The 27,075-nt window shown below is 38.6% G+C and overlaps 2 protein-coding genes and 1 long non-coding RNA gene across 9 annotated transcripts in view; 1 reads left to right on the top strand and 2 right to left on the bottom strand.

Annotated features, from left to right (window-relative positions):
• The window catches only part of TMEM30A (transmembrane protein 30A), a 35,865-nt gene extending 34,407 nt beyond the window's left edge, over positions 1 to 1,458 (bottom strand). Inside the window, exon 1 of the mRNA XM_077903346.1 lies at positions 1,016 to 1,458. Within this exon, the coding sequence (XP_077759472.1) occupies positions 1,016 to 1,252 (237 nt within the window). The 5' untranslated portion in view covers positions 1,253 to 1,458. The remainder of the gene's footprint in view (positions 1 to 1,015) is intronic.
• LOC144317248 (uncharacterized) lies at positions 515 to 10,487 on the top strand. Its single transcript, XR_013383189.1, has 2 exons — positions 515 to 1,094; positions 10,320 to 10,487. It is a non-coding gene; the product is annotated as an uncharacterized LOC144317248 (long non-coding RNA).
• The window catches only part of FILIP1 (filamin A interacting protein 1), a 206,588-nt gene continuing 188,241 nt past the window's right edge, over positions 8,729 to 27,075 (bottom strand). For 6 of the 7 annotated variants that reach the window (XM_077903338.1, XM_077903339.1, XM_077903340.1 and 3 more), the window contains one exon: positions 24,817 to 25,651. In XM_077903338.1, the coding sequence (XP_077759464.1) occupies positions 25,445 to 25,651 (207 nt within the window). In that variant the 3' untranslated portion in view covers positions 24,817 to 25,444. Of the gene's footprint in view, positions 12,442 to 24,816; positions 25,652 to 27,075 lie in introns of those variants that run through there. The other variant, XM_077903343.1, reaches the window with a different exon arrangement.

Below are 27,075 nucleotides of genomic sequence, written 5' to 3'. Positions count from 1 at the left end.
GCATAACCTGATAGAACAGAAGAACTCAAGAGAGCCTGATACCAGTTCCTGCCCTTCCAAACACATAAAAATACCCTGTGACGTACAAGAAAAGAAGATGAGCAGATTTTAATACTGGACATCTCTATGAAGTATTTACATTCTAGTATCACCCTACCTTCACCTGTACCTTCAGTACAAATAGATGAAGGTGCTATGATCGCTGCTCCGACACTCAAGATGCTTCTCTAAGTCTGTCATGTCTTCTATCAGCAAAATGTTCAGTAGACAGTGTACAACTAATTCGATGTGTAGTTCTTGTCTCTCTCTTTTTTTTTTAATTTAAATTCTAGGAGGGGGGAAACAAAATAAAGCACCTAGGGCGAATGTAGGGCATGATTATTAAACGCAGCCTAAAAGTAACATCAGAATTGAAGATTCTGGTTACCTTTCACTTACTTATCATGCCTTACGACTACAAGTATTTATTAGCCCCAAATGAAAGATACCGTGTACACTTCGGTTATACGTCCTACTATGTGACTTGGTGACACAACTGCTTTACATAAAAATCCACGCCTCTATGACCCAGGCTCCTTTCCCTAACAATGGCCAACGCGTTAATCTCTGTAATCCCCACACGAGTAACGACACTCTGATCAAGTCAATTGTCACGGAGTTACAACCAGACATAGCTTCTGTCTTTTTCACAGTTTTCCCCTCCTCCGTTGGAGGCAACAACCCCGACAGAAGCACAGGAACCGTGCATTAAAGGGGCGTTCTTCACCTGACCCACCCCCTGCACGAAACATTCATTCCATCTGAAACCCTGTAAATCGCAAGAGGAAGCTCAGACAGAACTGCAAAATTCCGGAAACACACAGAAAGAAAAAAGGAGAAACAGAGGAAGAGAGGAAAGAGGCGGGGGAGGGCAGAGCCCGCCGGTCAACCTCCAGGGAGCTGAGGCTGGACTGGAGCCGACGGAGGACCCCGCTCCCGGGCAGCGCCAACTCCCAACGCCGCTCCCTCCCCTCACCTCGATCTCGCGGATGTTGTTGGAGGTGACGAAGATGCCGATGCCAATGGGGATGAAGATGAGGCCGATGATGAAGAAGGTAGGTAGCACCGTGCCAGCCGTAAGGATGGGCTGCCAAGCCGGCAACCGTTGCTGTTTGAAGGCCGTGTTATCCGGCCTCCGGTTCTTAGCGGTGGCCCCAGGAGCACACGGGGGCCCACCATCCACTTCATCCTTCGCATTATAGTTCATCGCCATCGACCCCCACGGCGCGGCTCCCCTACGCGCAGGTGGACCACCCGGGGGACCCGCCGGCCGACCCTGACAGAAGATGCGCAGGCGCCGCGGCCGCCGCCACCTCCGCTGTAAAGGCGGAAGAGGCGGGACACCCTTCCGCAGACGGCCGCCGACCGGAAGCGGGAGTCGGCTGGGGACGCCAGAGGGAGGGAGAGAGGAAGGAGGGAGAAAACTGAGGGACAGGGGGAGGGGGAAAGGGAGGAGGATGGAAGGGGGAGGGAAGAGGCGGACGCACCCTGATCATCTCCCCTGTGACGACAGAGTGAGGGCCTCAGCCCCTCCCCCGCGCAGAGCGTGGAGCTGCGTTGCGCCTGCGCGTCCCTGGGAGCGTAGAGGTTTCGACGCCTACGCGATAGGTGTGCGTGCTCCAGCCCCGGAAGCTTCGGTTCGCCGTCTCCTGCCTCCTGCTGGGGTCATCATGGCGGCGGCGGTGCTGGGCCGCGGGTCCGGCCGCCTGGCCCAAATCACCCTGGAGCTGCTAGCAGAGAGGTCTTTCTGGGCCTTCGGCGCCAGACAGGTTTTTGCCTTCCCTCGAAGCCCTCTCTGAAGGGAATCGGAGCATTTAAAAGACCACACCAAGGGAGCTTGAGCCTGGTGGGATGGCAGTGCTTGCTTGGGTTATAAAACCGCCACTTTTGGGATCCCTGGGTGGCGCAGCGGTTTGGCGCCTGCCTTTGGCCCAGGGCGCGATCCTGGAGACTCGGGATCGAATCCCGCGTCGGGCTCCCGGTGCATGGAGCCTGCTTCTCCCTCTGCCTGTGTCTCTGCCTCTCTCTCTCTCTGTGACTATCATAAATAAAAATTAAAAAAAAAAAACGCCACTTTTCTCTAAAAATCAATAAACCTCCACTCAAGGTGGAAAGGTAAACGTTAAGTGAGATGCGTGGTAGGTGACACTTGGGTACTAAAATCAAGAATGAATCGTGCCCATTGGTTAGCCCTATTACCTTTTCCTCCATTAATGGTCATCGTGTTACTTTTTACCTTATTTTCTGTGTCCACGTTTCTCTTTGCACGTTGATTTGAGGAGCCAGTTGTAAGAAGCTGTAGCTCTTTACTACTGTTGATCAAATGCAACAACTTACGGCATCGCTATAAAATGAGATACCATGTGAACACGTAGTATTTGATGACTCAAGGAAATACTACTGATACCTAAAAGTGGCTAAATGATACCAAAGTGGTCTAGGTACAGAGCGTAAAGCCCACCTGAAAGTAGTAATCTCCATTGACCGGATGGAGGATGATTATTCTCTATTTTTGCGCTTTTACGTATTTTTCAAAATTTCTGCAATAAGCATATATTTGTAAATTTTTTTTAAAAAAAATTATGTACCATTCACATTATATTTGGCATCTTTGAAGTCTAGACCAGAGAGTAAATCACATCATCTGAAAACATACCCAAGTTTTCTTTCAGACTTTTGTATTTATGCCTTTTGAAGGTAAACCAAGGAACAGGAAAGGAAAAGAATGTTTGGGCCTCAGATTTAAATTTAAATATATTTTAAAAATGACAAGTCTCAACATGTGAGCCAATTGAATATCTGGCAGACAACTGGCCTGCTTGGTTTTGCTCTTATATGACATCCAGTATCTCTCAAATTCTTAGCATTGTTAACATAGGTGAGTATTTTTTGTTTTGATCTATGCCAAGTTCAACCTAGGGCTCAAATGGAAAACGTTTGTCTATCACAGTTGATGGAGAAGGCGTGGAATAGTTTAGTTTTGCTAAGTTCTGTTAGTAAAAAATGTCTTTAACAATATTGGATATAACGCAAAAATATAAAGCATAAGGCAAGTTTTTTTCTCCTCATTTCTACCTATATTATCACATCCACTAAATGTTACAATTCCTTAAAAGAATATTTCAGGGCAGCCCCGGTGGACCAGCGGTTTAGCGCTGCCTTGGGCCCAGGGTGTGATCCTGGAGACCCGGGATCAAGTCCCACGTCAGGCTCCCCGCATGGAGCCTGCTTCTCCCTCTGCCTGTGTCCCTGCCTCTCTGTGTGTGTGTCTTTCATAAATAAATAAAATCTTTTAAAAGAAAAAAAAAAAGGTTATTTCAGCATTCTGAATAACTGGTCAGTTATTTTGCCCTCAGATTTTTTTTTTTATTTTAGTAATCTAAGGGATGGCAATAAGTTTATCTGCTTTTTCTTTAGTTTTTTTTTTCTGTTCATAAGAAAGATTAACTTATTGTCTCTTTTTTTGTTACTAGAAACTCCATTTTGACCAGAACAGAGTTGTAGAACTGAAAGCTTCCTTAGATTCTTGTCTAAAACTTACATTTTCAGATGAGAGCCAAATAGATTAAATGACCTTCAATCTCTTGATGATATCCTTACAGTTCCTTTTCCTCTCTGTACTGTGCCATCATGATATGCTGCTTTTCTGAGCTAATATTTTTTTTTTCACATCAACATCATTATCTCAAGGGACTCATTATTTTATGATTGTCCTTACCAGGTAGTTGTGTTTTTTTGTTTTTGTTTTTCATTTTCATTTAATATGATGAAGTACAAATTCTTCAAAGAAAATGTTACTCAACATTTCTGGGATAACAAAAGAGAGTCGTTCTCACAACGCATTACCAGTTTATCCACTGGTCATACATTTTTCACTGTTGTTTCCTAGGAGTAACTGGTGTTTGTGTGTATTAATGATACATATAGGTAACATTTATATTGTTCAAATGATTGTTCATTTGCTGATTCCTGATAAAAGAATATATTTGGCTAAATGATATTGATTAATGCCAACTACCAGGTCAACACATAAGTGTGCAGTGAATGCCTGAGCCCAAATATAAAAGTAGATCCAAAATGATAAAGCAGATGCAAATCCCATGATCTGAAGAGATGTATATAAATAACTTTGGGAAAGTAGTTTTATACTGTTTTTTTATTTTGTAGCTCAGTTGTATTCAAGCCACCAAACTAGGTAACCAAAAACATTAAAGAAAAAATACTGAATAACTATTGAGTAGCTTAAAGAATTAAGAAGAAGAAACTGAAACTCATTTTTTTTTTAACTGTTTAGCCTTAGTGCCACACATATTTGCTTGTTAGACTCCTTTGAGTATTTGGTGCTGATTAACTTCTCTAGCTTCTAGCCATATTCAAGCCATTTATTCACATGTGTAGCATAACAATATTTAGGAAAGTTGAAGAGACCTAAAAATTGTACCATAGTTTTTACCAGCATGAATTTCAGAAAAAGGTCTTAGGGACTGGAAATGGTTTGAGTTGTATTCAGTGACTTGGTAGTATTTTTGCTTGTTTATTTTTGAAGGAAAAAATTTTTCTATTCAGTTAGGCATGGTAGCTTACTTTAGAGATCTTTGGTAGGATTAAATCATATTCATGTTTAATTATCTAAGAAGATTTTTAGGAAAAGAATGATAGAGAATTTGTATAATAAATTTAATTTGTTATATTTATGGCATCAGAGATTGGTTCCAACTGACTGAAAAATTACTGCGTTTAGAGTTGACTTTTTCCTTTTTTTTATGTTGTGTATTTATTAAACTTTTTCAATTAGGCATGTAAGAAAATCCTTTTGTTCTCACATTGAGAGATTGTCTGATTAGCCTGAGTACATTGGTGTTGTGATGAAAGGTTTTATAAGTTCATAAATAGTAATCATAGTCAGTAGTCAGAAATAACAAGTCAAACAACATATTTTAATGTTTAGTCTCATTAGAGGAAAGAGTAGACAGCCTAAGAATCTTATTTTGGGAAGGAAATAAGGTTTCTTTCATCTTAATTCCATGCTCTCTTTAAACGAAAAAATAGAATTCTAATAAGATTTCAGACTTCATGACTCCCCTGTATAGACTCTCTCAGTAGATTATGTCCCATGGCATATATTTTTCCAATAGGTGCTATCAATTATAGATAAGATCTTGCTTTCAAATATGATGTTGCCATCTCTAAGTTGACATCCAACATTTATTGTATGTATAATAGTGAAATTATTTTTTACAGGGGACAGGCAGAGGAAGGAAGAAACTTATTACTCCATCTCCAAAATAGAGAGATATGGGTAAGTAGATCTTTAAAAATGTTTAACCAGGGTGCATGGTGGCTCAGTCAGTTAAGAATCCAACTCTTGATCTTAGCTCAAGTCTTGATCTCAGGGTCATGAGTTCAAACCCTGCATTGGGCTCCATGCTGGGCATGGAATCTACTTTTTTTTTTTTTTTTTAAATGTTTAACCACTTATAATCATTTGGACTATTTTTATACATGTCTTTTTCTGTTTCTGCAAGTTTTAAATTACAGGAAGTCTGAGGTGTGGCAGGCATTTCATTATTATTTGTTTTTGAAACAGGTCACTACTACCAATGAAGTTATTATTTCTTTAAAATAGCTCTAATGTATTATTGAAGGATGATTTTCACTAAATGAACTTAAATGTGAAAGTCAACGTCTACTGAGCCTGAGGAAGGAAACACTTTTTTTGTCAATGGAACTAAATGTTTATGACAACAAATAACCAAGACCTCCTAGACTTCCCTCTGACCAGTGCTTGGTGAGGGACAAAGCAGGGGTTCAGCAAACTATTCCACAACACTTTTACTTTCACTGAATCTTCTGAGAAGAATAATCTGCATTCACTGTCTTCAATTCCTAACCCATCCAACAACATACTGCTCCCCCACTTCAGACCCCACTTCCACTGAAACTGCCTTGCTAATTCTCATCCTTCAAGATGCAAGACAGTAGCCAATTTGAGGAATCTTTCTTTGTCCTCAGGCTGTGCTAAGAGTTTCTCTCTGAGTTCAAGGCAACTTATGCATACCTCTATCCTTTTTTTTTTTTTTTTTAAAGATTTATTTATTTATTTATTCAGAGAGAGCGAGAGAGAGGCAGAGACACAGGCAGAGGGAGAAGCAGGCTCCATGCAGGAAGCCCGATGTGGGACTTGATCCTAGGTCTCCAGGATCACACCCCGGGCTGCAGGCAGCGCTAAACCGCTGCGCCACCAGGGCTACCCTGCATACCTCTATCTTTGCACTTACCATAGTACTGAGAAATATGTTTATGTCTGTCTTTCCTACTAGATGTAAGCTTATCAGGGTCAGAGACTATTTTTGTTTGTCTCTATATTTATAACACCTGGAAAAATGCCAAGGTCTTAAAGATATCTTAGTTGAACTAACCAGACCTACTCTCAACTCACATTTTAGTGGAAGGGACAACTTGCCAACAAACAATTGAGTATAATGAGGTCAGGAACATGTGTGCACAAGGGGTTATAGGAGATGCCACACCTCATCCTCTTTATGATGTCAAAAACTAAACTATGGGGAAATGGGTCCTAGGGTCTGAGTGATATTATGATTCTCCATGCAGGAAAGAATAAGATCAAAAATGAAAGAATATGGAGAAAGTTGAACCATTTACAACACTCATTATTAATGATTTGCAAGGCTCCATACCCTGGCTGATCATGTTCTTTTTGTCAAGATCTTATGTTGTTTTCCTGAAAATTAAGATCTCTGATACTCCCCATTCTTGGGGAGATATTTTGTTAGCTCATGTAGTCCATTTGGCCCACTTGTCTACTTACAGCAATGCTGCATGTGGGAACTAGTGCTTGACCTCTTTGTGAAGTGTGAAAATGACTGAACGCACTTTTCTTGTTAAAGTGGTGTAAGCCATCTAGTGGTCTGATAAGATGAGGGACCTCTGTCTGTAGAGTCTGTTTGCCCTTAAGATCCGTGATTATTGAGAGTCTTCCTGTTTAATCCAGATACCCTGCACCTAAAATCTTCAGTGGGCACAGAGGTTTCTACAAGGGAAGGATAAGAAACCAGAACAATTTGATAAGGAAGCTCTGGCATTGAATACCCTAAGATATTCCTCTTAGAGGAGCAACCCTTTGGGGTAAGGAGTCAGTAATTGGGTTCCTACAAAACACCCTGCTGCTTTGACTAAACATATGTCTTGCTGTCAAAGAGGAGAAAGAAATGTGCTCTCTGAGCTGGAAAAGCCAAAAATGAAAACGTGATTATGGTCATGGAAAAAGTCTGTGAAGATTGGTGGAAATGAGATAGGGCAGCTAGAAGGAGAGTGCAAAAAGGCCTCTCCATAGAAGGAATTACATTGCCCTTTGCAAACATTTATCCAGTATCCTATATTCACTCTGAGGAATATGCAAATCCTGTCTTCAAGAAGCTTACAGTCAAACTGGAGAGATAACTTTGTATACCAATGCCCATCAAAATAGGCAGAAAGGGAAAATAGGCTCCTGAAGAGAAAGAAAACATAGTTTCTCCTTAAAGACGCTTATCTCAAAGGAATGCTGAAAATAATGACAGTGGAAACTAAAAGAGGACTGATTTAAAAACAAACCAAAACTTACCTGGGAACTTTAGGGAACTGGGTTTCCAACCATTATCTGTGGATCAGGTCGCTATGCCTGGAACCATGCAGTTAGTGAGGGTTGCCTCAGTTGAAGGGAGGCCTCAAAGTCTGACATCTTTTATATGTTCTTTGGGATATCATGAAACAAATTTCAAAAGTAAGTTTTAATATTTAAAAAAAAATGGTGCAGTGTGCCCTATTGCCAACATGCATGGAGCCCAGAGAACTTGCTTCATTTTTTCTGCACACGTAAATAGCCTGGTGCTCATTAAAAGTGAAGCTAGTCCAGGGCTCAAGGGAACAAATCCAAATACAGAAAGCCTGATTCCTTCTCCTGGGAAGTCATGAAATAAACAATGACTTTTGGCCAGTGCTCTTAAACCATGTGAACCCAAGGGGCTCCACTCCAAAGAGAGGCCTCAGAACTGCCTTGTAGGCAAGACCCCTAACATCTACAACCTTCCTGTAGAAAGCATCTGTGTTTAGACATCATCCTTGCCTGCTTTTTTTGATATGTGGATCTTTAGACAATAAACAGGAAAAAGCCATTCCTTTGTCACAAATAAGGCAAAGACAAGTAGAGATTGGCTGTAGATCACCAAATCTGGCACAAAGCTGATAAATAAAAGGCATCAGAGAATAGCCCCACTGTCATCTCTATCCCATTTTGCTGAAAGCATTACCCTAACTGCCTCTCTAGAAGCTGGGCTGTGGCCTGCTGGAAAACCTCAGGAGCATTTGCTCTACTGAGTAACCTACCTTTAGATTGACAGCAGAAAGCAGTAAAGTGATATCTAAATATAGACTGACAATGCATTTGGTGAAGATAAAGGGCTGAGGGAAACCCTATAACCAGTTCTATCTCTTGGTGTTTTGCAGTTTTCATCTTAATAAGGAATCAGACTAGGATGTAACTCGGGAAAAGTAGCTCTCATTTTTCCAGATCTGCTGTACCATTTCTGCTCATTCACAGTGAAGAACACCATATTTTTAAGAAAATAGGAAATGCCGAAATGAAAACTATTTTAAAGCAAACAATTTTAAATAAAAGATGAAAGTTGAATACTTATTTTAAATGATTTTAATTTTATGAATATTATGTTCCAACTCAAAAAAATATTGCACAATGTTTTTATATCACAATTGTTATTTTTCTCACTCTCTAGTGAGATTTTTGATGAACATGGTTGACTTTGGAAATAACACAAAGAGAATGTCTTAATTGGCTAAATAATTTCAATAACCTGTGAAGAACTGAAAGCAAGATATTACATTCATATAAAAGACAAGTAGATACCCATAAATTCCATTGGCTGTAGTGAAAAATAATAAACTTCTCGTACTTAATAAAACTTATGAATGTTGTGAAAATATAATGTAACTCCACAATTTTTCAATGCACTCTTTTGCTTTTGAAAATCCATTAGACTGCAGGACTTCTAAGAATATCTTGATCACACTGTAAGTCTCATATTGGAGAAGCTGACATCTGATATTTTTAAACAAAATCTAAATAAATACAATCAGCACTGTTAAAAGTAACAAAAATCTGTGGATGGTAAGGTAAAATTACCCAAATAATAAAAATGAAAAAACAACAAGAAAAAATAAATGTAGTATGTCATGGCACCTTAAACACTTAATAATCTGCATTTTGTATTTTTCCTATGTAACAAACAGTTGTTATCGTATAGTTATGGAGTAAATGTTGAAAATTTAAGACACAAAATAAAATATTAGTGTTCACTAAGCAGTTAATTCCGTGAAACTCTCCCAATTTTTATGAATTTATTACAATAGCTTTTATTGTTTTTCCTCTTCACTTTCAATTAGTAATTTTAGCAGGGGGATAGCACTGGAGTCCAAAGGGGATATATGCCTCAGGTGCCAGTTGCGTTTTTTTTAACTTCCACTTTGCATTTTTGTTATTTTTAGAATTGTTGCTCATCAAATTCATGAACATGCCCAATTTTTATTATGTTTTTTATTCATTTCCAGGAAAATTCAACTACAGCATAAAGAGAAAGGACATAAATACATTACATTGTCTGATCCAACATTTATTTACTCTTGCTTTGCAGCTGCTTTTTAGAACCTGTGAATTATATCAATAGTGCTGGTGTCTTTTGTAATGCTTAAGCTAGATGTTCCATGTCATGAATTTTTTTTATGGTTTTCCTAAGAGACAATTAATTCTTCACATTTTGTGAACATTCTAGGCATCTAAAATCTGGAAAATTTATTCACTGTCTTCATCAAACCTTAATATTTTACGAAATACTTGAAAAAAAATCTCTGCAGAGGATACCTCAAAAATATTTATCAAAAAGAAAAGGGTAAAATAATGGATTAGTTCAACTGTTGTACCTTAAACGAATCATTTCAGAAAACTATTCAAAACTGATTCCCTTTCATATTGATGATTGGAGATCTAATAAAAGATACATAAATTTTATGAGTCTAGAATGGTGCACATGGAGGCAGTTTTTTTCAACTGGTTATGGATATTGGGATAGAACTGTTTCTGATTTTGTATATCATTAGATAAGGATGTAGCTATTTGGTGTTTTGACTTTTCTGTTAATTTTTAATATTCTTTTATTTCAGAACAATTTATTAATTTTTAAAATTAAGTTTACTTATCTGTCACTCAGGTTCCATTTGGGTTTAAACAGAAGACTTAATCCCAGGATGAGCAGAAAAAAGCTCAACATCCATCTAAGTGACTCTGATTGCACCACCATCCTTACTCTGCATTGCAAGTACCAAATTTCATGATAAATTCAAGAGAAATAAAAACTTCAGATCCAAATATACATAAATCACTTGTAATATTTTAAAGTCAAGAAGTCTTATCCTCTAGACTTTTCACTATTCATATAATTTTCCACAAGTTGAGAAAAAGCTATTTGCTTCAAATGCTAATTTGTGATAAATCAGAAGTATAAATGTTCGCAAATAGGGAACTTAACTGTGTGCCAAAAAAGGTAACAATAGAAAATAAAACCCTTTTTACTTGAAAATGTCATTACAGTTCAAAAACATTTTCAGAAAACAGAAAACTCATAGCAACAATTTTTTAAATCTTCACACATACACACTCTAGGTTTCTCAGTCATTAATCAAAAGCCCTGAAGGATATGTGATACATTCACAATCATTCAAACTAGGACAAGCCTACTATAGAATTTCTTTTACTTAAAAAAAAAAAAATCAAGCTAATTTTCCATAAAATATAGTTATTTAATTTATAATACCTACTGAAGATGATTGCTAATTCCACAAAGTATAACTTAAAACCTTCCAAAGTTACATAAGGGAGGAAATCCAATTAATTTTTCTATTCCAGAGACTTGGTGTAGACTCGCTTTTTTACGGGTTTATAACCTGGATACAAGCTGTCAACTGGAGAAATAGGCCAACGGTGTTACTTTTGTGGTTTTTAGTTATCTGTGTGACACTGAGAAGCATTTTCTTTAATACCAGTAAAGTTCCATGATATGTGATTTTTGCATTCAGAAACTGATATGTCAAATCTTCATTTATTTTTGAAGTTATTTTTTTAAAGACCTTGTTGAAAACATGTCCACATTGGCAAAGTCTTTTTAAAAAGCTGTATTATTAGGGTTTCAGTAGACTTTAGATGTACATTTTCATATAAACCTAAATTCCACAGCAGCTCTGACATTGAGATTTGAGTAATGCATGTTGTGCTTTTATCTTTAAAGAATATATTCTGCAACCTACATGCCATTATGAAAATCTATCCAAATCCTGTCTATCAAGAAGAAACATCATTTCTTATGGGATTTCTCTTACCATTTTTTTTTAAGATGCAGATATTACCTTGGGTCAGTTTTTATTTTGGGGGCTTTCATTTGGGCAGATTGTGAGAAATACCTTGTTATCACAGTCCTTATAAGTCTCATATATATAAGCAAATAATGCAAACAAATATAATTGAACTATCAGTTGATGTAGTCCCATATCCTTACTGGTTAAACTTATATATCTTCTTTTATTAATTTGTTCCATATGAAATTCAATTTATCCAGGGGTTTTGGCACAGAACACTAAAAAGGGCAACTTTTAAAATTGGCTTTACATATTTAAAATTAAAGTCTTTAAATCAACGTTATTTTATTACTGTTGAACTATGATCAGAATCACAGCATTGTATAAGCAATAATAAAACCTCCTCTAGAATCTCCTGCTTCTGTTTTATTTCTTGAATTTACCCCAGGAAATATGTAGAGTGTTGTACTTTCTTTTCCTTCAGAAATAAAAGGTTGATGAAGGAAAATAGTGATAGTTTCCTGTTTTGAATGCACCAGTACCAACACTTTGAAGAACTGACAGTGTACTCTACAGATATATGTGCCATAGACTACAAAAAAGGAAACACTTTAGGAAAAAAAATCACATTACAAAGTGTATTATAAAAATAAATTACATAGCATGTGCCCGTGGACCTGAAAGCTTTGCAGAAAGGAAATTTATTTTGACACAAAGATTGAATCGCTCTTGCTACCTATTTTCATATTATCAGCAATGCCATTTTCAGCTTTTACATTATTATATCCTCAAAAAAAAATCACTGGAAGTAGAAAATTATTTCCAGTAGTGATCAGTAGCATGGAGGACCTTAGTGATGATGGAGGGCTGCAGAGATACTACTCATTCAACACGGATTCAGAGGAAGTACACGCACCCCATATGTGCTTGGTTTACCATTTCATCTGGAGTTCATACGTAACTGGTGAATGACGATGCTTTCTATAAAGAAAAGAAAGATACAGCATTTTCAATTAAACTGAAAAATCAGTAGTTTATGAGAGGATCAATACCACATCATTTCACTCAAAGACTGTAGATGTTAAACAACAAAACAAACAAAAAACACATACATGAGCCCAATAGCTTCTCCTGCAATTCTTTACTATTGTTGGGTAATTTCTTAAATTGGCGTATGTGCTTTATCTCTAAAATTTTTAAGTGTTTTAGAAACTATGTTCAATATTCTAATCATATTAGGTAGATTTTACCCAAGCAAAGAACTGAACATAAAAATATTAATTACTACATATATGCCCTGTACTGGAAAACCAGACTATTTCCTAGAAGTAACACTATTTTTCCAGTCATACTCTTTCTAATCTAAACAATATTCGCATATTTTTTATTTCTTTTTTTGTGTGGATTTGAGTTTTAATAAGGAAATATTCAATATCTATTCTTAAGAAGTCACAACACAGATGACTTCACATTTGTCTTGGACTGCTTCTTCTTGCAAAGTTATGTATATGCTTTTAAATCTAAATTCATTCTTATGAAAGTAAAATAAAAAAGATTGGGATAGTACCAACCATGTTATGGGTGTGTGATATTCGTATTTATTTGATTGATTTCACTTTTACCTTAACCTTTATGCCTCTATGGAAATGGATAATTTTGTTTCATTCTCTCAACCAAGGACTACTTATTGAGGCTCTAGAACATGCCCATCACTGTGCTAGACAGGGAACTATGTGATTAAAATAATAAGAAAGAGTGCTGCCACTGTTGAGATTATAAAGAACAGAGCAAAGAAATAAGCTTCAAATGGTTTCTTCACCAGAAAGATGTATTATGTCCCTATCAATATATGGCAGTGTTGTGAGTGCAGAAACTAGTATCAGGGTTTATCAATAACATGAAATTTCCGCCTATTATTTTCACTTTAATTTCAATTAACTAGTATTTATATTTTATTTTCAGTTAAGTAGTTAACATATAAGTAAACATTATATAAGCATATTATAGATCTATAGATTTGTGCTAATTATGTACAGTGGACCATCTTTTGTCAGTTTTCTTAATTTGGTTTTATTAACTTTACTTCATGCTGACCACTAGGTGGAGATATTTCCATTCCTTCCCTCGACCTTTTGATTTGAATTTGGGATAAGCAGATAGGAAAGCTAAGTAAAATGAAACACATAAAGGTTTTATATACTTAATAAAATTTAGCTATGAAGGTTTTGTAATGCTTCTAAGACATACATATGATTTTTGACAATACTACAAACCCTTAACATCTCATTTTTCTCATTGGAAAATTGTTACAGCTCTAAATTTTTCAGTGCCTAAAAATGTATCAAAATCTTCAGGCAGAAATTAAAATCACTAATTAAAATATTGTGTAGTTAAAAATCAGGATCTAAGATTCAAATGCCGTTTCCCACTCAACACTTTTTAAAAATTTCTGTAAAGACATAGATCTCAAGTCTTCCTACTAGTTTAAGTATCTTTCCCATTTTCCTCCCTTAAGAAAGCATAGAGAACTTAAATTTAAAAGAGTGAATTCATGGGGTGCCTCAGTGGCTCATTTGGCTACTGTCTGACTCTTAATCTCAGAGTTGTGAGTTCAAGCCCTGTGTTGGGATCCTACTAAAAAAAAAAAAAAAAAAAAAGAGGAAAGAAGGAGTGAAACCCAGAATTGTTCTTATCCTAGATGTAATTCAGAATGGGCATGTATTTGTTTTCCTCACCACAAAATGAGGGTATTAGAGATCATCTCTAAAGTGCCTTGCAGTGCTAACATTTTGTGTTACTACTCTCACCTTGAATGTACAAACCTCTGAATTCCTAGAGTAATTGGGTCTATACATAGAAGAAACAATGTCTTGGTTGAATCATTACATTTTATAATTATAATACGTAAGTTAGCAAACTGATCATCCTACATGATATATATATAGATATATCCTAAATGATATCATATATATATAAATGCTATTAACCAGATTGCATCATTTCTTAAAATTTTTAAAAAGATTTTATTATTTGAGAGAGAGAGAAGGTGCACAAGCTGAGGGAGGGCATAGGGAGAAGGACAAGCAGACTCTGCTGAGCATGGAGCCTGACATGGGGCTGGATTCCAGGACCCTGAGGTCATGACCAGAGCCGAAGTCAGACGCTTAACTGACTAAGCTACCCAGGTACCCCTAGTCAGATTGGATTATTAAAAAGACTGTCTAAAAAATACTTGACAATGCTAACAGTTTATTTTATTCTACTTTAATAATAAAAGAGGGTGTTTCATATTCATATTTATATAAATAAACGTTATTTAAAGGAATACAACTAAGCCCAAGTTGTTTTATACACGTGGAGACACAGTTCATCTTGTTTCTAGGGATAGTGAGAAAAGATTTATATAATAGAAGATCTATTTTAATTGAAACTTATTAAGCATACTTACTAAATCTATGTTTGCTTATTATCTATGTTTTCTCCAAATCTGTAGACTGACTCAGAAGATAATCACCCCAACAAAACACAAAACCGTGACAGATTAAAAAAATGTTGCTTTAAGCTATTAGATTTTGAAGTGACTCATTATATAGCAAAACTATCTGATGCATACAGAGTTGGTTGTCAGAAAAAAAAAAAAGCTTCAGGAATTATGCCATTACTTATGGTTCTTAAAAAAGGGCAGAGTCGGGGTCCCTGGGTGGCGCAGAGGTTTAGCGCCTGCCTTTGGCCCAGGGCGCGATCCTGGAGACCCGGGATCGAATCCCACGTCGGGCTCCCGGTGCATGGAGCCTGCTTCTCCTTCTGCTTATGTCTCTGCCTCTCTCTCTCTCTGTGTGTGACTATCATAAATAAATAAAAATTAAAAAAAAAAAAAAGGGCAGAGTCTCCAAGTTTCTCTCAGGCTTTTTTTTTTTTTTTTTTTTATGGCTGAATACAATGAAATAATGTTATAACTTTTAATGAAGTTACAAAGTCAAAGTAAATCTTATCCCATTTTTTACTCTTTATTTCACCTCAGAATAAGACTCAAATATATGTCATTTGAGGCCTCTAAAGTAACCTGAGGAAAATCAGGTACAATTCTGTAATAACTTTTCTCTTTTTGCAGTTACCATTTTTCTGACATTAGTAATTTCTGGAGTATATAATAGGCAGGTTGAAACCAAGGCCATAATTAATTTCCACCTCTATCAGCAAATTCAAAATAGCAAAGCACTTAAATTTAGAGCCTTCTAATGTGCAAACATTTAATAATATCATTTCTTTTTTCCTAATTGGAAAAAGGAAAAAACTCTAAATCTTAATCAGCATACATACATGGGGACATGGGATTTTCATGTATTTTTTACATTAACAGTTTATCAAAAGCACTTAAACTTTCCTGTATGTTACTCTCAAGTGTTATCTTGATGTTTTCTCCTGAAGAAACTTCAGGTAACACATTAATACATTATTTGTGATCATTATATTATTGAGAAATGATGTTTCACAATAATATGAATTCATTCTTTTAGTACACCAGCTATTAGATAATGTCCACAGAAAGGAAATTTAACATATTATCAATTCCTAATGACACTTGACTTCTGACCTCACTATTCTTTCTCCTTGGGTGGTAATCCAAAACTACTGGCCAGCTAAATGACTTGAGATCCAAAGTTGTATATGCAAGATAGGATTTGGGGGGAAATTTGGGGGAGACTCTCTCAAGTGCTAGAGTGTGGCAACAAATTGAGTCTGATTCCTCCCAGGAGGGCTCCTTGACTGTGGAGTAGGAAAGATGTACTCCCTGGAAAGTCAGTGCCTTCCTCCTAAGCAATACATATGTTTATACTCTGCCAAACTCTCTGCAAAGGACACTTGAGCTCTGAATTTTAAAAATCTATTCTAGTAAATGAGACAAAATCACTCTAATATCCTCTTAAGTTCACACACCGAAGACTAAAAGAGTAGAAGTTCAGTTTATAGTAGGTCTTTGCCTCTGTAAAGTCAGACTGCTTCATTCACAGGAAACTGCATACTAAATTACTATAGAAAACATTTCCTCTTGGATTTTGCATCAGTTTGGCTGGCTTATGACCTGCTTCCCATGTTCCATGGCTCCCTACTCCCCATGGGCCCTGCCTGAAGGGCAATGCACAGGCCTAGGGCTGTGCCGTTCTTCCTCTCCACTAGCTACTAAACCCCAGCTTTAATATGTTGTCCACAGAGTGATTTATTTACCTGCAAAAATGTCCTAGACCTTTTAGAGAGAAGTAAGAATGCCTAGATGTTGTTTACTTTTAAGGTTCTCATTTTAATAAACTGCTTTGGTATTCAGTCCTGTTATTATCACTTTCAGAAATTAATCAGAGTCCTGATAAAACATCTGTTTTAAATAGGAAGTCAAATAAACTTCCTCTGTTGACTTGGACTTGTATTCTTTCTTTTGGATTCAGCTCAGCTAATTAAAAATACTTCCGCTAATCAGTTCTGTCATTTGCTTCAGGAAACTTTTGAACCAGATGATATATACTCTCTTGGGGTTTCTCAACCATTTAATAGTTTATTTGCTTCCTTCCAAAACATTTCCCACTCCATCATCAGCCCAAATCATCCCCTTACCTCTCCAGATTCTAGGAATTACCAATAATCAGTTATGACTGGTAACTTCTTTTTTTAGGCAAGTTAATCCTTATCTCTTAAATACTTTACCATTTCCAGATACAAGCAAATTGGAACTAATTATCCCACATATAACATTAACTATGAATAATTCAATGGTAGAAAAATAGTAAAGTATTTGAGCCAAGATTGCTTGGGTTCTACCTTTTTGGACACAGATGCTAAATGCCTAGGGTTGATCTCAGTCTATGGCTGGTCAAAGAATTGCACGGAAAATAACATTGTATCGAAAGCTGGGAAGGGCCTTGTGCTTTTTAGATAAGGACAACAATATTCATCAAAGTACTGTTATGAAAACCTTAACACACATAGTTTCTATGAGATATCTTGATATCTTCAAATCCTTTGGCAGTATTATTTTGGCTCAGTGTGTGTGGGTGTTTTAGTCTATATATAAATACATACTTTGCTCACCTGAAGCCATTTCCTCATATGAAATAATGAGTAATATACTGAAAACCTGGCATCATCATTAATATGGTGGTTAGACATCTCTAAGCCTCGGGGTTTTCATGTCTTGTTCTTGGTGTTGTTTTTGTTTTCATCTTTAATAATGGGGATAATTATCTTCTTGACCTCTGGTTCAGCTATTACCAGCCCTTGATTTTGCAGTTCTGTCCATCATACATACATAGCAGAAACACAAGTAGAAAGGCCAAAACTACATTTACGAGCTAAGCAATTATTTACTAGTTTATAGGAAAAGTGTTAGGATAGAATGTTTTAAGTTGCTTGCTGAATAGTGAAGCCTATATATCTGAGTCTAAAGAGGAATGCCAAAATCATAAAAGGTTATACAGCTAAATGCTAAACCATAAGCCAAAGTAAGGTGATTTGCCAAAGGTCACACAACTTTGCTCTGGTCTTCTGCTCTTCAGTTCTAGCTCAGGTATCTAGTCCATTGTTCAGCAATTTACTTTCTGTGGATGTTCACTTGAATATCTGTCCTAAATCTGAAACCTGCTTTTTGGTGGTGGTGTTTTAAAACAAGAGCCTCTCCTGACCAATTTGTAAAGATTTTGTTTATTTGGGAGAGACACCATGTGAGCAGGGTAGGAGGGTGCAGAGACACAGCCCAATGCAGGGCTTGATCCAACAACTCTGAGATCATGACTTGAGTCAAAACCAAGAGTTGGATGCTTAACCAACTGAGCCACCTGGGCGCCCCCTGCCCTATTTTAGAAGGTCCTTTATGAACTTGAAGAGCATGATAAATCACTTGAAATTTTCTCTTTACAGAAGTATCTTTCATATTCTTCTGGGAGAGTTAGTGAGGGTGAGGAAAGAGCAATTCATAATTCATTCAAGTATGTTTGTATGTCACAGAAAGCTCTCAGTACCCCTTGGTTCTCCACATATGTGATGGCTTCAGAGATGACAACTCCCTAGTCCAGGATCTCTGGCTGTTCTGCATCCATTGTGGGCCTATAGTGTTTTTGAAGGGAAAGATGTAACTTACACTATCCAGGATGGTGGTATGTGAATTTCCTCTCATTTTACCATCTCTTTATTTCCACATTCCCACACATTAGTTGTCAGGACCCTTCACATCATTCTCAAAGGCTTGCATTGCAGACAAAATGGAGGAAGCAAGAATTGAGAACACCTCCTTCTCCCCCAGCTTCCAGCCATCCTTCAGCTTCTGGTTTTCTTCTACAGTAAGAGCCAAGTTTGTTTTTTACAGTAGCAGATAGGCTTTGAACCTCAGATTAGATTCTGAAATAATGTCTTCTAGTAGAGGCAAGGTTTTTAAAAGAAATTTTGAACAGAGATGGACACAACCACCTGAAGGGAAAGTAGGGAGAAGGGACAAGGTGAAAAAGTCAAGGAAAGGTGGCCTGGCCTGGTATGCAAGGCATTCTGTCTGCCTGTGGGGCAGAAGTCAAGGCAAGGAAGAGGGAAGGGGAGGGATGCTCAAAGAACAAGGATGGAGAGAGCCCAGTCATGAACCATATGGAGGAGTTGGTGCCACGTTCTGTAGGTAATGAGGAACCTTTGGAAGGTTTTCAAATAGAGTAGTGATAGGATCAACTTGAACTTTGGAAAACAAAATGAAAAATGAATCAGAGTTTTGAGGCTAGAAATCTTAAGACCAGTTAGGGGCATATGGGAGTAACCCAGATGAGAAGTAATTAAATCCTCAACTCAGGCAGTAGCAAGGGAAATGGAGATGTGTGTTTAGCTGATAGAGGCATTAGAGGGTTAGACTGAGAGACTTCCTCAATGAGTTGACAGGTGAGGGAGCAGGAGAAGCCTAAAATGGCTACCAGGCTTCTTGCCTGGGTGATTGGGTACATCAGGATACCCCTGCTGAGATGCAAAATAGTAAGAGGAGGAAAAGACTTGAAGAGGGTTGGAGGCAGTGTTGAGAGATATATAGTACAAAGTTGGATATGCATTTGGAGATAGAGGGTTGGTAGCCATCAACATATGGATGATAATCAAAGCCATGGGAGAGCATAAAGTAACCAGAATGAGCATGTAGTATAGGCAACTGGTAGAGAGAGGGGAACAGCCATAGACTGCATGCATAAAATAAGGAGTCATTGAGGGAGACTGATGTAGAGCTGTCAGAGAGGTCAAAGGAAAACCAAAAGAGATGTTTTAGTCCCCCTTATCAGAGATCCAAGCTTTATTTTCTTGGGCGGGCAGTGCGGGAGGCTGGGGGTGGGGTGGGGACTGGCTTAAGCAGTTCTAGGCTTATGCATATGAATGGGCAGCACAGACTAAATGCAGGGCAATAAAAATGTTTGCAGGGGATCCCTGGGTGGCGCAGTGGTTTAGCGCCTGCCTTTGGCCCAGGATGTGATCCTGGAGACCCCGGTGCATGGAGCATGCTTCTCCCTCTGCCTATGTCTCTGTCTCTGTCTCTCTCTCTCTCTGTGTGTGACTATCATAAATAAATAAAATTTTTTTAAAAAGTTTGCATATTTTACTGTAAGATTCTCCATCTCAATTCCCCTGATCTACTCCCAGAATACAGATAGCCACTCCAAGATGGTTACTGAAGAATTTTTTTCTTTAGAAACTACTGAAAGATAATACAGTTGGCCTTTGATTGATATAAATTTGAACTGTGCAGGTCCACTTATATGTGGATTTTTTTTTCAATAAATACAATCCAGTACAATAAATGTACTTTTATCTGCCTTGTGATTATCTTAATATTTTCTTGTCTCTAACTTACTTTACTATAAGAATACAATATGCAATACATGTAATGTATGAAATATATGTTAGTTGACTGTTTATGCAATTAGTAAGGCTGCCAGTCAATTTTAGGCTATTAGTAGTTAAGTTTTGAGGGAGTCAAAAGCTATACTGCACTGGGGGTCAGCGCCATCAACTCCCATGTTGTTCAAGGGTCAAATGAACTTCAATAGATAGATAGATAGACAGACAGGCATATAAGCAAAAGAAGTAGAAGAAATCAAGGAAACAGAGGATTCAACTTAGGCAAAAAAACAATAGGACAATAGCCTTAGCTAGCCTAGAGCATGACCAGTCTTGACTGAGTAGGGAAGCAGAGGGCTAAACAAGGAAAGCCTCCAGGTAAAAATATGAAACTGTTGGGTTTAAGTGTTTGGATAGGTGTTGGCAGATCTATTGGAGCATTTGGAAAAAATAAAGATAGATACATAGAAAACCAAGCAGATGAAAAGTTAAAATATTTATTCTGTTGAAGGGTGCAAAGCAGTATGAGGAAGGAAACACAAACATGGTATACTATTTGGCTCAGAAGAAATTACTATTTTTTTAAATTTTTTTACAATGTGGGTCTCGAACCCACAACCCCAAGACCAAGAGTTGTGAGCTCCACTGACTGAGCCAGCCAGGCACCCCAACAGGGAACAATATTTAAATTTACACTGTAAACATATAAACATATAAATGCTGGCTGATGATTTATCAAAAATTTGTGTTGTAGGGATCCCTGGGTGGCGCAGCGGTTTGGCGCCTGCCTTTGGCCCAGGGTGCGATCCTGGAGACCCGGGATCGAATCCCACGTCGGGCTCCCGGTGCATGGAGCCTGCTTCTCCCTCTGCCTGTGTCTCTGCCTCTCTCTCTCTCTCTCTGTGACTATCATGAATAAATAAATAAAATCTTAAAAAAAAAAAAATTTGTGTTGTAATCATACTGAGAGGGTGGGGGAAAGGGAAAGAGGGGACATATGAGACTGCTACATCCTTAACCATCAAAAAATAATGGGAAGGGGCACCTGGGTGACTCCGTTAAGCAACTGCCTTCAGCTCAGGTCATGATCTCATGGTCCTGGGATTGGGCCCCATGGATAGAGCCCCAGGTCAGACTCCCCATTCAGCACAGAGTCCGCTTGTCCCTCTCTCTCCACAACCCCACTATTGCTCTCTCTCTCAAATAAATCTTTTAAAAAATAATGAGAAGACAAAAAATAATTATCTAAAATTGATAAATAAAGAGTGGAGCAAGTATATTATTTAGAAATATGAGGACAAATACCAAGAAACAGCTAAGGGTTAGGAATGATTTTCTCCAGGGAGTCAAACAGAGGGAAAAGGGGTGAGATCAGGGAACAGCTGTTTCCATTTTCTTTTAGTGCTGGCTGATAGTTTAACTCCGTATATGAATGACTTTAATAAAAATTTTAAAAGTAAGTTAAAGAATAAATGGAAATGTGGAAGTGGAGGCAGAAAAGGTCGAGTTTTCTGTCCGTGGCTTAACCAGGCAGGAAGGAGACAGGGCAGCACCTAGAGAGGACTGCACGGCTAAGGGAGGAATTATGCTCGAATGGAAGAGTCCAGAGCATATTTATATCCTGTGTGCAAGTAGCAGGTAGAAAGGAGAAATTGAAATAGCTGAAGACGGGGACATCAGCAATCACGAGACCCTGGAGAAGGAGGTAGGAGGGAAACACTGACCCTCATCTGGGCTGGGGAAATTTTGGAATGGTGTTCCTGGTTACTGGGAAGCCCCCTCTGTGCCTGTCTCGTTACCTCTTCTTTTCTCTCTGCCCTTCAGCCTCCCACGTAAGTGCGTTCTTCTTATCTAATAACCTTGGGGCTTTTCTGATGATGGAAGTCTCATGCTTTCCTCAGTGTTCCAAATCTATGAGGCAATGAGAAATTCAAATCCTTGTACATCTTATATTCTTGGACATGTTTTTATTTCCCTGGAGCTGCACTCTTCCCACATTACACATCAGAGCCATTCCTTCACTTCTTCCTAGAAGACCTTCAAGTAAGAGATTGAGTAGGACCTACCCTTAATGAATACACTAACATCTCTAGTCTAGTTGCCACCCATTAACTTGCCTTCGTGGAAAACATAATAAAAATGCCAATAGAAACTGAATGACTGTTTAGGCAAGTGACCTAGACCGGAAGGTCATTTTCAAGAAATGATACATACCCTTAGGGTCATGTGCCATGCAGGAACATCTCTCATACCATGTGTGCTGAATGGCCACCTCAGAGTGGGCTGAAATAATCCACCCGTGAAAATTATTCTCTGCAGGGAAGGACCAAGGCCTCCTCTGTAGCTGTGCAGATTATACCCTGCACATCCCCAGGGGGGAGCCCTCACATTGAAATCTGTGGCTTTGGCACTCCCTCCCTCCCTAGGGTGGGACCTGAGCATCAGCTGGACACAGCAGTCTTGGTGAGCGCCCTTTGACTACACAGTACCGTGTTCCAGGACAGGGGAAAGACTCTCACCTTTTAATCCCTTTCACTCTTATAAAAGCACATTAAGCTGCATCGAGAAAACATTATCCTCACAAATAGAAGCTGGAATTGTAGTGCATTTACTCCTCTACTTCCTATCCCCAGTGGATTTCACTTCTAATACGTGGTTGAAAACAAAGCTATCCAATACATATAGAGTTGGTTCTAAAATTACAAAGAAAAACTGCCATGGCTGCTCTTTACCATTTCTGAAAAGTGAATATGTGTTGTTCTGCCAAGTTTTCTTAGCAGTTGTACTTTGTAGGTGGCTCTCTTCCAGCATCCAGATGTATAAACATCCTGTACATGCACCGTTCAGCCCCTCGGAGCACTCTCCCTGCAGATGGTATGGACTTCCAGGCAGAAATGACCTAAGCATCGTGTGAGCGGGTAAGAGCAAAAGACAGAAGCAGTGACCAGAGACTATGATAAAAGTTACTGGAGAATGACAAGCAAAGTCAGAAGGAACACGGCATCTCGTTCTTTTGACACTGTGTGTTCACATAGAGTATGTTACACCACAGTAACACTAAATACTCTAAATGCCAAGGAGGCATTTGGAAAAACAGCCAATGTCTTTGTTTTTCAAAGGGATGGATGTGTACTTTACAAAAGGGGAAAATGTCCTTTTAAAAATATACAAGTCGGTGCAGCCTGGGTAGCTCAGCAGTTTAGCACCACCTTCAGCCCTGGGCCTGATCCTGGAGACCCGGGATCAAGTCTCACATTGGACTTCCTGCATGGAGCCTGCTTCTCCCTCTGCCTGTGTCTCTGCCTCTCTCTCTCTCTCTCTCTCTCTCACTCATGAATAACAAAAATCTTAAAAAAAAAAAAAAAAGTAAAAATATACAAGTCAGTATTGGAAGAGAAAGATCTCTTGTTTAAACTTGCTCAAAATCACATTTTATAAAATCTTTTTTTCTCAGTCTCTCTCCTCTACCTTGAAATCCCATTATTATGGCATATCTACTATGGTTATTCAACATCTTTTAATATGTATGCTGAGAACTGATGAGCTATAGGCAATAGAGACCCGATTAAAAAGAATAGGAATTCTGCAAGGCTTCTACCACCATCCAATACAATTGAAGTCCAAGTTCTACAAGAGGTAGGAAATCCGGTGTGGAAAGAACTCAGAGAAGAGCCTCTTTATCATGAAGCCTGATGATTTGATGATAAAAGCTAATCATATATCTTTTAAAAAAGCTATCTTTCCCCGAATATCAAAGACGGGGACTATCCACATAATTTCGGAACCCTCACAATTCAGAAGTGGGAAAAAAAAAACCCTGTAACTTTGTAGTTACCATATTTTTATAAAGTTCACTCAATTGGTTTAAAAATTTAGACAAAGGTGCTGCCTACATGAGACCTCAGATGCTAAGCTGCGGATTATTAGCCTTGAGCTCATTTGTGGTTATTTGACCAGGAAGCTCAATGTCCACTTTAATAACATGGTTACTCTTCTCACAAAGACACCTGGCATTTTGCATTCACAGTTTCATGCTTATTAAAACATGCTTGAAATTAATGAAAACGATATAAATATAAGTAAAACTGACAAGAATAATAATTCACTTCACCACACCACCACACACACACACACACACACACACACACACACACACAGTCATGAGCTGGTTCTATATTTGCAAGTAAAGTCCACACTCAACTGAGGAAAATATTTGAATTCAATTAAGCTATGCATGATGTCATTTTTTTCTTGGCATTAATGTATCACAATTACTTTCTTCTATTTTCTATCCATCCCAACTTCTATTGAGGCTGTAATGGATAGAAGGGCCATTTGGCAGCTCTATTCAAACTGCTCCACAATTTAAATCAATTGCACACTTGAATAGAGCATGAGTTTGACATTAATGGTTCTAAAATTATTGTCTATAAAATTCTGGGAATGTTTTGGAGATGGCCAAACCTCTATAATACACACAGACACACACAAATAAGTAAAACTCTGTTTTTAGGATTCCATATTTCATTTCCATTTTATTTCACATTCAAATTATTTCCTGAAATCATCCCAGAGGCTTTTGTTTTTGCAAAAACTTTTAAGGTCCAGGCCCTGTGATAGCCAGGAGATGATTTTCCTAGCACATGAAGCAAATTCGGGATTTAATAGAAGTAAATGACAACTGTTAGACTATTTCCTATTTCATAATAGAATTTCTGAAAAATCAATTATTGTGGAACAAGGCCTATAAAATTTGATTTACAATTAGAAAATATGAGATCTGGCTTTGAAGAGGATGAGATCCAGTCCCCATATCTTACTGGCAACAAGACTGAAGCTCAGACAGGTTTACCGATGGGTCCACTTTCTAGAAGCAAAAACTGGACTAGAAGTCAGGCCCTGCCTCAGGCCCACCATCCTAAACAAAGCACCCGGCAGGCAGTAGTTCTGCTAGTCAGTTCTTTTCTCTAGCATCAAAACAAACTTACAAAATAGGAAAGACATATGGCTATTAGTTGATTATTTTATAAACAAGATATTTAAAACTTAAGTTAGTACATGTAAAGAGTTGGCACAAACAGAGGAAGGTCCGTTTTCACGGCAGCAGTAGCATCTGCACAACATACCCCCTCAGCCACTGCCCTCAGCCCTTCCCCCCTCCAAGAGAGGTAGCGCTGCCGGCTGCAGATTTCTTCAGCTCTATTTTCATAGACTGAGTCTCAGCTCGAGGCTCGAATTTGGTCAGATTTCCTGCTCCTGGGGCTGCCACTACTGGCTTTCCTGCTTTCATACCTTTTGACATAGGAATGCGGGTGGGTGTAGGTCGCTGAGATGACCCGTCTTGTCCTGACTGTAAGAGAATACAGAGACACAAGAGAGATGTTGGTGAGTTTCTGCCCAGATTTGTCATCAAGGTGAACATCAGCAGGACAGGAATGTGCACAGAGGACACCTCCCCAGATAAAACTGTAGGAAACTTGGAGTCAGGACCTCACCCACTCTGCCTGCCTCTTCTTTCCTGTCCTGAAACATCTACACCAAACTGCCTTCTCAAGCCCCTGACCTATTTCCTCTGCCCTTCCTGAAGTCACCTCAACTCCGATTTCACAGAGAAAATTCAGCCACCTGGCAGAAACTGAGGCAACTTGACTCCCACCGTCCCCCAAATTATCTCTACTTTCTTTAGATGAAGCTTTACCTTTTAATGATACCAAACTCTTCTCATTTTTCCCTGTCACTGCTGACCATACCTTTTTTCTTGAAGTTCTCCTAAAACTTTCTCGCCATGATACCTTCCTACTGGAGGCTCACCCACTTGCCTCCTGTCTCTGATGACTTTTATCCAATGTCTTGTTGGCTCCTTGTCCTTGTGTGCCTTTCTTCTGTCACCATGCTCCATTCTCAGCTCTCTTTTAATTTCTCACGTTCACCCTGAGAATCATCTCAGTTGTCATCCCATGTGTTGATGAGTCCCAGGACCTTGAGCCTTCAAATGATCTTCTGGAATACACATCTACATTCCCAACTACTTGCCAGACATTTCCACTGTCTCTCAGGCTTCTCAGATATAAACGACTTATCTTCTCACCCTTATAGTAGTCCTCCCATGTTTCTCATCTATCTACCCATAGAGCCACAACAGAAACCCCAGAGCCACCTTCTATACTCAGGTGGTCATGAGATCTTTGACCCTGTCTTCAATATATCTCTGTCCTCATTTTCACTACCAAAGTTCCAGCCTCCCTCTCTACCCTAGAGAATTGCAATAGTATCCCTGCCCTCAGCCTCTGTGCCCTCCAATTTATGCTTTAAACTGTTTTATAAACATATGTTTCTTTTTTTAAAGATCTTATTTATTTATTCATGAGAAACACAGAGAGGCAGAGACCTAGGTAGAGGGAGAAGCAGACTCCCTGTGGGGAGCCCAATGCAGGACTCCATCGTAGGACCCTGGGACCATGACCTAAACCAAAGGCAGACGCTCAACCACTCAGTCATCCAGGTGCCTCTAAATATGTTTCTAACACATAAATAATGTCATTCTTCTATCATAAGTGTTCTTTCAATGGTTCCCTTTGTCTCTTCCAGGAGATTAATTATCAATTTCATAATAAGCCATGCACCTCTCTTCAATAGCTGACCCCAGTTTGCCTCTCTATTTTCTGCTTTTGCATTTTGTCTGGGCACCCAGTGGCTGCAGCACAACGGGAATGTTCACTGTTCCCCAGACAAACATGGCAGGCTCCTTCACCTCGCCATACCTTTGCACGGACT

Source organism: Canis aureus, chromosome 7, assembly GCF_053574225.1.
Source record: "Canis aureus isolate CA01 chromosome 7, VMU_Caureus_v.1.0, whole genome shotgun sequence".
NCBI lineage: Eukaryota > Metazoa > Chordata > Mammalia > Carnivora > Canidae > Canis > Canis aureus.
The sequence above is the reverse complement of the archived record's forward strand: the minus strand, read 5'-3'. Positions and strand labels throughout refer to the sequence as shown.